This window comes from Tachypleus tridentatus, chromosome 10 (genome assembly GCF_004210375.1).
Source record: "Tachypleus tridentatus isolate NWPU-2018 chromosome 10, ASM421037v1, whole genome shotgun sequence".
Classification (NCBI taxonomy): Eukaryota; Metazoa; Arthropoda; class Merostomata; order Xiphosura; family Limulidae; genus Tachypleus; species Tachypleus tridentatus.
Genome location: NC_134834.1, coordinates 149,164,872 through 149,177,647, shown reverse-complemented (window position 1 = coordinate 149,177,647; position 12,776 = coordinate 149,164,872). Strand labels below are relative to the sequence as shown.

The 12,776-nt window shown below is 34.1% G+C and overlaps 1 protein-coding gene across 4 annotated transcripts in view; it reads left to right on the top strand.

Annotated features, from left to right (window-relative positions):
• The first annotated feature begins 929 nt into the window (after positions 1-929).
• Positions 930-12,776, top strand: part of LOC143230591 (centrosomal protein of 104 kDa-like) — a 56,598-nt gene continuing 44,751 nt past the window's right edge. Inside the window, exons 1-3 of one of the 4 annotated variants that reach the window (XM_076464401.1) lie at positions 930-1,203; positions 6,362-6,453; positions 7,389-7,512. In XM_076464401.1, coding sequence (XP_076320516.1) covers positions 1,091-1,203; positions 6,362-6,453; positions 7,389-7,512 — 329 coding nt within the window. In that variant the 5' untranslated portion in view covers positions 930-1,090. The remainder of the gene's footprint in view (positions 1,204-6,361; positions 6,454-7,388; positions 7,513-12,776) is intronic. The other 3 variants (XM_076464399.1, XM_076464398.1, XM_076464400.1) reach the window with 3 other exon arrangements.

Sequence of the window (12,776 nt, the reverse complement as noted above, 5' to 3'; positions counted from 1 at the left end):
ATTGATTAATAGTACACCCTAAAACTGATGCAGCACGTCCTTACAGGTTGAATAAATAGGGCTAACATTAATCAAAAATTAATCTACTAGAAGAGAACACTATTTTTCATTGGCTTGTACAGTTTCCAATATGTATTGTTCCTTAATACTTGTTTCGGTATTATGTTAAAAATCCCGATAATGATTCGTAGCACTGTTGAGTGTAGGAATTTTTTAATTATTATTCATTCATTCAGTATATTTTCAAAGACCTATATCTCGTTGAAGATTTAAGCGACAGAATAAACTGAAATATTTTTATCTGATTAACTACATGTAACAAATGAATAATAAACTGAATAAAAATTTATGGAGTGTTAGTTCGGTGTTTCTGTAGATAAATCGTGTTTAAGAGCTACTCTAATTGTAAACGTTTTCTACTATATTTACATTTTTAAATACACCAGTAAAATGTTTCTAAACGTTATTTACACCTTAGTAGTGGTTTACTGATAACTTGAAAGAAGAAGAAATTATTCTTTAGTATTAAAAATAAATTTTAATGATAAAAAAATCTAAGCACAACAATTATAAATATTTTGTTCACTGCTAATTATCATCCTAAATTCACCAGAGCCCTTCGACCTATAAATTTTCTCTCACCCGTTTAGTTACGATACTTGCATGTACGACGTAGATAATATTTACATATTCAAAAATATGTATACGCTGCGCGAACATTTTTATTTTGTTGAGACACTGGGATATCGATTTTCACAAAGTATCGACATTAAAATGAGCTGATATCAGTTGCTTTTGTTTGTACATGAAATTCAAAACAAATATAGTCGTTTAGAACGTGTTAAAAAATAAAACAAACTGTATATGTTTTTTGTCAATATAATTTATATGTTAGTATCAATGAACACATTGTTGCGGTTACATGGTCGCCATGGCAATCATCAGCTCGAGAAACAATGTACAAGGATTTTGGTTGTTAGGGGATAACAGAGGGAAAACATGAAAATTGCCATGGGTTAACATGTACGTCAGATAAGTTGCTTGTCAGATTTTGTTAACTTCATGTTTTTAATATATATTTTTGGAAAAAATGCCACACAAAATAGACTTCAGAGTGGTCCAGGTGTCAGGAGAAGACGAAAATTACCTTGCAGCTGAATTGAACGAACATGACCCAACGACTAAAGGATGGCAGTCCAAACGGTAAAATAATAGTTTCGCTTACGTATTAGATTTACCAGATGAAGTTGTTTTTTGTAGCAACATTTTATTTTTTGTTTTTTATTTTAGATATTTATTATTTTAAGAGGGACAAAATGAACAGTTTAAACTTTCTTCTCATTTCTTTGAAATCAAACAGTGCCTTGGTTTCAAATTATCTGTAGTGCGGTATATTCCGAAACTAAAGCACTGAACTATTGGTTTTAATTGCAGAGTGAGTGTGTTTTATTTCGAAACTTATTCGATGTTTGTTTGTTTTTTTGAATTTCGCACAAAGCTACTCGAGGGCTATCTGTGCTAGCCGTCCCTAATTTAGCAGTGTAAGACTAGAGGAAGGCAGCTAGTCACCACCACCCACCGTCAACTCTTGGGCTACTCTTTTACCAACGAATAGTGGGATTGACCGTCACATTATAACGCCCCCACGGCTAAAGGGCGAACATGTTTGGCGCGAAAGGGATGCGAACCCGCGACCCTCAGATTACGAGTCGCACGTCTTAACACGCTTGGCCATGCCGGGCCCTTAAAATGTCATCATCACCTGGTAAACTTATTCGACCTGTTTAACATTAGAAAATGAAGTACAGTCAATCTAGTTTTGGAATGTGTACACTGGTGCATTTTACATATGAAACTTAAATTTATGGCATCAATCTTATTGTTTTTTTTTGGGGGGGGGGAACATAAAAGCATTTATTATTTTTACATATTACTGAATTTCAAAATGGTGCTTAATTGTATTCATCGCATATCAGGCTATTAATTTTGTCTGCAATATCTGGTGCTAGTTCTACTAAACTAGAAATGGACTTCTAATTGGAAGGACCAAGGTTCGAGTTGCTATATGCTACTGAACACATTCTACGTTACAAGTGTGCCAGTAAATCCCGCTAATCAGTAAATATTAGTCATGTAGGCGTTAAGTGCTTCTAACTGGTTGTCCTCCCACAGGCCGTTTATCTTGTATATCCATGTTTGCGTTGAAAACACTAAGACTAAATATAAGTAGCGTTGTCTTTGATAAGTAAAACCATACAATAAGCACAGTAGATGGTTGCAATATTACGATGAAAATCCGTACTCAAACAGTAAATAATTATCGAACTAATTATTACTAGAGCTGATGTATAGTTAACTGGTTAAACAAATAGTTGAAAAGTACTTACAATATGCTTGGGTAGAAACATTTTTTTAATGAAAATATATGTTTATTAACCACAGGCGTCGTCGGATGCAATTGTATTTTCATGGTTCTGTAAGATTAAACCTAGTGCTGGGAAAAAAACACACAAAAACTGCCTAACATGGCGTTATGATTTCAAATTCATAATCTCTTTCATATGATAATGTGTTTATTTAGTGTGATATGAAATTTACTATAAAAATAGTAATTTTATTATTATTACTGTTTATTATCTAATGTTTCCGTTGGCACATAAACGGATTTTGGTGGTAGCAAGAATATGTCTTAGTACAGATTCACACCCAAGTATGTGTTAAATTATACGTCTAACTAATATCCTATACTGAAATGCACGTGCTTGTGTCAAATGATCACATTTTGTGACAAAATACTAATATTATGTCTATCCTGAACTTTAAAAAAATATATTCTGTTAAATCTGTCCACCAACCTTTCTGTGAGTGTGCACTTATGTATACAAAAAATAAATTGTTTCAAATAGAGGAAAAAAGAATAAGAAAGCTAATATAATAATTTTGAAAACGTTAATAATCTGATCGGTTTTACTATCTCAAAAGCAAAGAAAGTTTAAACCAAATTATAAGTTTGATAAATAATTAGATTTTCTTTCTACAGCGCCAAGAGTCACCTTCAACTGATCAGTGGCACAGCGTCATGTTTGCGGATTTACAAAGCTAGAAATGGCCCAGCATGGGTTAAGGCGTTCGACTCGTAATCTGAGGGTCGCGGGTTCGAATTCCCGTGGCACCAAACATGCTTACCCTTTCCGCCGTCGGAGACTTATAATGTTACGGTCAATCCCACAATTCGTTGGTAAAAGAGTAGACCAAGAGTTGGCGGTGGGTAGTGATGACTAGCTGTCTTCCCTCTAGTCTTACACTGCTAAATTAGGGAAGACTAGTGCAGATAGCCCTCGTGTAGCTTTGCACGACATTCGAAACAAACAACGCTAGAAATCGGGTTTCGATACCCGTAGTGGGTAGAGCACAGATAGCCCATTGTGCAGCTATGCTTTTAGTGACAAACGAACAGATTTAACTTTCTATAAAGGGACCATCTCTACTATTGAGCAAGGTCTAAGACGCTACATTCAACTTTCTAATAAGCAACGTGATGTCACTGACGTATACACTAAAATAAGAACAGCATAGTTACATGTCCACTTATCAAATATGCCAGTGGTATTATACTGCTTAATTATGTCGTGACGAGCGAGCAGCTTTCAGAACATCAGCAAAATATGTACTCATCGAATAATATATAAATCTGGCTTTAAAATTTACAGTAATTTGCCTCACGATATTATGGCCCAACTTAAACTATCTAAAACTTTCTCCAAGAAAAGGGTTTGTTTGGGAATTTCGCACAAAGCTACTCGAGGGCTATCTGTGCTAGCCGTCCCTAATTTAGCAGTGTAAGACTGGAGGAAGGCAGCTAGTCATCACCACCCACCGCCAACTCTTGGGCTACTCTTTACCAACGAATAGTGGGAGCCGTCATCTACACCCCACGACTGGGGGCTTAGCGCGACGCGGGCGCGAACCCGCGACCCTTTACGACGCCTTACGCGCAGATTTGCGTGTTTTCTTAGCAAAGCTACATTGAGCTATCTGCTGAGCTTACCGAGGGGAATTGAACCGCAGATTTTAGCGTTGTAAATCCGTATACTTACGCTGTACTAGCGGGAAGCCAAAGGGAAGGGAAATACAGCATTAGCAATAATTGTGTTATGCAATGTTACCTCTACGTTGCGCGCGGCCGGCCGCACACTTCATTATTCCAGCCAAGTACATCCGCTGAAATGGTGAGAAGTTTTAACACGTTGACCGCCTTAATGGCCCTTACAGTTGATAGGCCAAAACCCAAATGACCAACTGGTAGCAATGCAAAATGGCTTATTTAGCTAAGAGGGTCTAGGATCTAAACATACTCCCCGCCCCTTAAGAAAATAAAACAAAACTGGTGCATATGAAAAAAAACTGATTCCGCACATGGATTGGAAAAAAAAAAACACAGAGGAAACAGTGGTCTTACGCAGCAGACAAAACCAAATATACACAATATATAGTTTTAACAAGCAACAAAGTGTTGTCGATTTATTCAGCTGATAAAAGTTTATGGTACTATACATGCGCCATTTAAACAATTTCAAAGGCGTGGTAAACAAGGCCCTTAATGATAGCCTAAAATTAGCTATAATTGTATTACAAACAAAAACTCTAAACATTAAGGAATTAAAAGTTTAAAATCAATATAAAATGTTTGATTTCCAGTTAAAATGTAGAGACTCCAATAAACAAGTTCTAAAATAAGTACGATGGGAAATATTTTGTCTCACACAGCTTGCAAAACTGGCAACTTATCCACGACGCTGTAGGAAAACGTTTTATTTTTTTCATTATAATACGGACTGTAGCGAAGCGAAGTGAAATATGTTTTCTTAGGTTTGATTTCTTCTTTTTTGATATTTGCGGAACTATGATTTTGGTTTTTTATTTAAATCAGAAGTAAAATTGAACATGTTGAAGTGAGTCTACAAAAACGAAGGGAAAACGTAAAGTAGAACTGTAAGCCCACATTTTACCGAAAACTAGTTCGTTTTTTCAAGAATTCTGAGGCAATGAACAATAAATGATTTAAAGAAAGACCTTTGTGATATAATTAAACGAGGAAGAAAAGAGGGGTAAAACGTACACCAAACATATAAAAGAAAAAAAAAATGAATGAAATGATTTAATGTTCACAAAGTTTCGGACTATTTGTCTGGCGAATTTTAAACTTTGAACGTTTCATAATTTATTTCATCAAAGTTTAAAATCACCATAGGAAGGGGGCCCTGACCCAAAATGTTGTGAGCATTAATACATTTACTTATCGAATACTATTTTGCAATGGTACAATTTTACCCATTTTTGTTTTTGATATGAAAAAATAGACTTAGGCCTAACTATTTCTGCCATTGGTTATAACATTGAATAGGTATAGACATAAAAAGTGTTGAGAGCAGGCCTAAATGTAATTTTAAGAAAGAAGACCAAAAGACTGAGAATAGCATTAAGCCTAGTCTCATCGATAAAAGTTAATTTACATCAGCCATAAATTATGATGTTACTGACAGTGATAGGCCTAGGTGAGATCTGAACACTCACAACGGTTCTTCTGTTTCCGGACGTAGGCTATAATATCAACAGATCCAATCAAACACTTAAGTGACTTACAGAAATATTCAATGCTTCCTACCCATATTACCATCGTAATTGTAACTACCTAAAAAACAACAACACTAGTCACAAAAATTATCTATCTGCGACACTAACAGAACATTTAGTTTCTTTAAAAGCATGCTTGAAATGTAAACTTTCAAAATTAAACTCTGGGACAGAACTTGCTACATTCTTTACGGTTTTTAACCGTATATTTCCCGACAACATTTCCAGATGTGTGTACAGCATGCTTTCTATTTCTAACATTTCCTATCACAGTAGCGAAAGTAGAGCATTATTCTCCAAATAAATGTTACTGGTTTATAATTTAATTAATCTGAACTGTTTGGATATAGATTGTGTGAAATAAAATATTTCAGAATCAAACTTAGGTTTTGATACACCTGATGGGTAGAGCACAGATAGCCCATTCTGTAGCTTTGGGCTTAATAAGAAGCTAAGCCTAATTAAGTGATTTATGAGTTACAAAATGGCAACGAGTAAATTATAGAGCGAAATACAGAGCACTAATAGTATATTCCACAGTTAGAGGGTTATTATTTGTTATATATAAGTTACATGTTAAGCAAACAAACGTAAATTATTCTTGAAAAAATAACAACAAAGAAACTCTAAATTAATAAAGTAATTATTCGACTTGTGTTGAAAATCTTATGTCTGTTGACTGATAACTTTATTTTTTGTCTGAATTTTTCTTTATTGTTGTATTTAGGTATCCCCATTATCCTCAAGAACTAGTTCTTAAGCTCGAAACGAAAACTAAAGTTTACAAGTTACAAATACTCTCCCATCAGTACCTTATTGGTAAATATTGATGTTTATTTATTTTAATAAAATGTGGAAATGCTAGGTTTGTAGAGAATACGTATATTGACGCGATTAAACTATGTGGGTAGAGCGTGTGTGCTTTTAATTTGTGACTTTTAAAATGCAAACTTTTGTGTGTGTGTGCTTCATAATATCTATCTATCGTTATGTATTACGTTTAATTTTTAATAGTTTACGTTACACTCTACAAACTAGGTCAATTTATAGGTGGCTGATTACCACATCATCTATCATCTTTCTAAACATTTTGATATCAACTGTTAACTACCCTTGAGGTACATTCTGGCTTCATCCTTGAGATTACCACATCATCTATCATCTTTTTAAACATTTTGATATCAACTGTTAACTACCCTTGAGGTAGTTTTTAACATGCAGTTACGCAAGGCATTGTGCAACCAATTGCATAGCTATTAACAAGATAAAAACAGACACCAAGTGGAACACATCTTGTCGTAAAGACGAAAAATGTCTTCTAGTTAAATATGTGATACTTTACATTTGTTGAACATTGTTAATAGAATTAGAAACTAACCAGTATTTAGAAGAGTTGATTAATTGTTGGACATTGTTAAAGGAATTAGAAGCTCACCAGTATTTAAAAGAGTTGATTAACTGTTGAGCATTGTTAACGGAATAAAGAACTCACCAGTATTTAGAAGAGTTAACTAGTTATTGAACATTGTTAACGGAATTAGAAACTCACCAATATTTAGAACATCTCTGTAACTGTTTAACGTTGTCAGTTGAATTAGAACGTCACTGGTGTTTAAAGTACTTTTGTGGTTATTTACAATTATTAGTGGAATAGAATAGTCAGTAATTAGAATGGATCTTTGATTTTTCAGATTAAAAAAAAAAAAGAAGTAAAGTAATTCTGGTCTTTTGTTTCCAAATTATGTTTCAAATAGCCTCCAAAATAGATTTATTCTTTGGTACTCTACCAAAGGGTGAGGAAGAGATACCAAATGACCCAAAAATTAGATCTAAAGGAAAACCAAAGGTTCCTCGAAATATGAAATGGGTAAATGTAGGGTAAGTGTATTTTTTTTATTTTGATTACTTTACAGGCCTTATATACCGGTACTTGCACCATTATGCATGGCGACAGGAATGATATTAAAAAAATATAAATATATTACTAGTTATGGCGACCAAATATTCACCTAAATTATTTGATCTTTAGTCAGTTATGTTTGCGCCTTGCTAGTATAGCTGTAAGTCTACGGATTTACAACGCTAAAATTAGGGGGTTCTATTCCTCTCGGTGGGCTCAGCAGATAGTCTGATGTGACTTTGCTACAAGAAAAACACACACAGTTATCTTTGAAAATGTTGTAAGTTTTATATTATTTTTGAAAGCCATATTTTTTTTAATTGATCAGGTTGTAACTACGATAAACTCTGTGCATATGTTTGTTTGTACCCCTGAGTGGCTTAACGATAAATCTAAGAGCTCACATCACTAAAATCCAGGTTTTGATAAATGTAGTGGACACAGTGTAGCGTTAGCTTTATGCTCTGTCAATAAAGAAACGGAAATAGGCTGATTTTATGAGTTAATTGAGTACATTTTATGAGTACTATTCTTATTAATATATAGTTTTTAGAACTCTAAACATTCGGCGTTCATTGAGCTTCGTAAGGCATTGTTTTACAGTGTGAATATCTGTTTGAAGTCAGGCACGAAACTACACAATGGGCTATCCGTGCTCTGCCCACCATGGGTATCGACACCCAGTTTCTAGCGGTGTAAGTCCGCAGACATACCTCATGCCACTGGAGGCACCAGTTTGAAACACCAGTTAGCTGTAGCGATGGGATTCTGCTGATGATAAATAAATAAAGATGTAGTAAGGTAATTCCTCTCCTATTTATTATATAACATTTGTAACACTTCTGTAATTACCGAATTCAGGAATAATCTTTCAGAAAATTTTTTTTTTATCTTGCCTAATTTGCGAAAAAACAACAACTTTATTTTCAAAAAGTCAAAAATGGTTCTTGTGTTCCATTTGGGAATCAGTGTTATCTCAATTCGCATATTTCTGGTGCCAACAAATTTAGAAAAACCCATACAATAAATATGACTTCAATAAACACTAAGTTAATAGGAAGGCGTGAACTTCAAGGACTATTATCACCAACACACACTGAAGTGTTTTTATAACTACCTTTGTTTGTTTTAGAGCAAAGCCACACTGGGCTATCATCTATGTTCACCGCAGGGAATCGAACTCTGAATTTTAACGTTGAAAGTCCGTAAACTTACTACTACCAGAATACTTTGAACTACGTTTACCTTGTGTGTTTATGTTTATCACCTGGTAACATCGCCGTATCATCTTTGTCGCTGTCACGCTATACGTTCTCTATCTCTCAAAATAAGCTAATCAGCCCAGTTTATCATTATAATTTACCTACCATGATATTGGTGTCAAATCGATATGCACAAGGAGAATATAAACATGTAATTTTAATATAATGGAAATTTATATTTGTTTATTCAGTAAACAAATAAGTTTATTTTTAATCTCGTAGTTCGTTTTAAAGACTAAAATTCCTTTGGTGTATCTCGTTTTAGTATCGAGTTAAAACCGAAGAATATCGGACATTGAATAGTCAGACATTCTGTATTGATGGCAAAAGGATTTTTGTAACCAACTTTTGTTTTGCTGTCGAGGTTGAAAAAAAAAGCGTTGAGAAAAATTTCATATTTGTTGTGGTAATATATTACGATAGAACCTCACCAGTATTTGGTACTGTCACCAACAAATACTGTTTCGAGAGGTTTTATTTTTCGTATGGCCCAGCATGGCCAAGATGGTTGAGGCATTCAACTGGCAATCTGAAGATCACGGATTCGAATTCCCGTCACATCAAACATGTTCACCCTTTTAGCCGTGGGGGCATTATAATGTTACGGCCAATCCCATTATTCATTGGTATAGCTTTGTGCGAAAAGGTTTTTCTGGAAAGGAAATTCACAAAAAGCCGTCTTTGTTAACAAATTAAAACCTATACTTTACTGAAGACTAAAGTTAGTTGACAAAGTGAGCGTTATATATATAAAAATAGGCTATATTCACTCGAAGAAATGTCTGTGCGTGAAATGTGTAAAATTAATATTAATAAAAATACAGCTTTTTATAGTTAAGGGCTGTTTGCAAGGGTTAGTTTTCTAATTCTAGATCGCTTTAAAGCGGTTTGGTATATTGATACAATATATATTTATTTTCCGTGTATACTATTTTGTTCTTTAAGTTAAAAGTTTAGTTCAAACACACAAAACTTACAAGTTTTTTCTCAAACGTTAAAACAGTTTTAATGTAACTCAAACACAGTTTGTTTTTGTATTTCGCACAAAGCTACTCGAGGGCTATCTGTGCTAGCCGTCCCTAATTTTGCAGTATAAGACTAGAGGGAAGGCAGCTATTCATCACCACCCACCGCCAACTCTTGGGCTACTCTTTTACCAACGAATAGTGGGATTGATCGTAACATTATAACGCCCCCACGGCTGAAAGGGTGAGCATATTTGGCGCGACGGAGATGCGAACCCGCGACCCTCGGATTACGAGTCGTACGCCTTAACGCGCTTGGCCATGCCGGGCCTAGCTCAAACACAGATCCTACACAATGATGAGAACGAACGCAATGTATCGTTTCACGTTTTGACTTTAGTTTTAAATATGTTGATACGTTTAACGTTTAAGATACAAAGCTTGTCTACTTAAAAGGCTTTTTTTTTTAGAAATTATGGAAAACAACATTCATGGACTCACAGGTGAATCTTATATTTATACTTCAATTGTAAAATTTACATTCGTCAAAATATACCGTATCTATAAACTGTCGACACTAATGGTTATACAATATTTAGGCCTCTCTCCTAGCCCTAGGTTACTATTACACATTTAACAATATTTTAAAGCCTAAGTGAATATTAATCTAGGTCAAGAAGTATTTAACGTTAGGACTAAAACTGAATTAGAGTTCCCTATTCTAGACGTATTGCAATAAGTATAAACGTGACATCAAAGTTTAGGCTACCATAAAATGAAAATTAAACAGAAGAAAATGTCCTCGTCATAGATTTTCATTATGTTAATATACATAAATGTATATATATTTACAAATCATACCTGGGCCTACTATATAGGATTATATGTAATTATAGAAGGAAAACAACATATAACCTATTAACTGTTTATGTCTAGTTTAGTTGTCTATCATCTGTACACCGTTCCACTTACATTTCTAATATATTCAGTGGTGGGATTCAAAATTTTAACAACTGATTTTATCTCGCTTTACACACCGCCATTTTTTGCAAAGAAAAATAAAAAAAAATATCTTACTGAAATAATTTATTTAGCTTTAAATATTTCGAAATTGCCACTTGATTATCATCAAAATCTTTATTCCTTCCACGTTTTTCCCCATCAGTTGTCATCAACTGCGTTTTTTTTCTTAGCCACGTTTGAACTGAAGAAGTGGGATCTCATGAATCCAATGGAAGGCCAATCAAATTAATTGTCATTAGGTTTGCCACATTTTCAACTGTAAAGTGGCTTCTTTTATCTGAATATATGATATTCATAATTGAAAACATTTTTTCTGTCTCTGCAGTACTAAGAGCAATAGCATTCATGATATTTTTAGACTTTTGTACAGTTCTTAGAATCTCATAATTACAGCGATTTCATAGGACATTTTCCACATAGTCACAGAAATCATTAATGCTGGTTTCGTGATGAAATAGCTTACTGATTTCATACAATTTTCCTTCAGCGGTTCTAAGGGGCAACTTCATCAATATCCCAAGAATCTGCTTCAAGTATGTTTAATAGTTCATGAATTTTATTGTCATTTTCTTGTGCATTATTTTCTGATTTTAAGTGTTCACAATCCATCAATCTGGCTTTCATATTTTTTATTACTGCTTCCAGTAGTTTTTGACGAGAAAGGCCTACATATCTTTGGTTTTCAACAAACTCAATATTCCTAAAGGCATCAGAAGCAATGGTTCTATCAGTTTTCTTTTCGAAGGTTTTTCCTAGTTTTTTTTAGCATTTCGAATGCCTTAATGATCCTTTTTATTTGTTTTTCAGTTCTTGCTAAATTTAAGTTTCTGGCTTGAAGTGCATTAGAATGGAAAGACATTTCTTGTAGTGTATTTATTATTACTGCTAAATCCTCCAGGAAGGATTTGTTGCAAGGACAGGTAGCCATTCTTGAATATTTTTTCTCAGTAGAAAAAATTTGTATAACGCTGAATAAGCATGCCATACAGCACGTATTGATCTTAGGCTGCAAGTAACCCATCTTGGTCCCCAAACTCTACCAATCTTCAGAATTTCTAGTCCAATTTCTTCCGAAATGTTAAAAAGTTCCATTTGGTTTTTGTTTGATTAGTGAAAGATCGTGTAGATTTTATATATGAACACATTGAAATGATTCATTTGTTTTATATCAGTGATAGAATCATCTGAAACCAGTTGCAAGCGGTGATTTAAGCAATGCCAAATTATGGTGTCAGGAAAATCATTTTTAAGTTTAGTGCTCACCCCTGACTTGCGGCCAAGCATTACACTTGCACTATCTGAGCAGAATGCGACCAAATTATTTTTAAAATATTCACTGTCAAATCCTGCATCATGCAACCGTTTTAATAGAGATGTGGGTATAGTTTCAGCATCCTGTTCTTTCAACTTAACCAAATCAAGAAAAACGTATTGGCGATGGATCACAATCTTCAACCTTTACAAAAATTATTATCACTGGTTTACTAGATATGGTTGAAGCTTCATCAGTGATCATACAGAGTTTTAAATTTTGTTCAGTTGTTTCAGTAAATATTTCATTTTTAATTTCCTTTGCATGTGATCTACTATTTTAACAGCAGTTTTCTGAGAATGGAGTCCTATGTTTTTTATATGTAACTCAATCTCATCTTCAACGTCACAAAATGGCCTGCTTCGTTTTGCTACATTGTAGATTGTATTAAAAACTTTACATGTAGAGCTGATATATTTTCGGTTTATTTTTTCTAGGCATTTGGTAATTGCATCATCTGTGCGATCTTTCAGTTGCATTGCATATATATTGTGTGCCTTTGATGAAAAATGTTCATTAATTTTTTTTCTGAGAGATGCTTGCTGGACGGTTTTATTCCTTCTTGATGCTCCAACACTGTAGCTTATCCATTCCATCAATACGTGAATTCCATTCATGTTTATGGAATCAAATTTGGTGCAGTGATCACAACCAAGTTTCTTGCTGTGAACAACCAAACC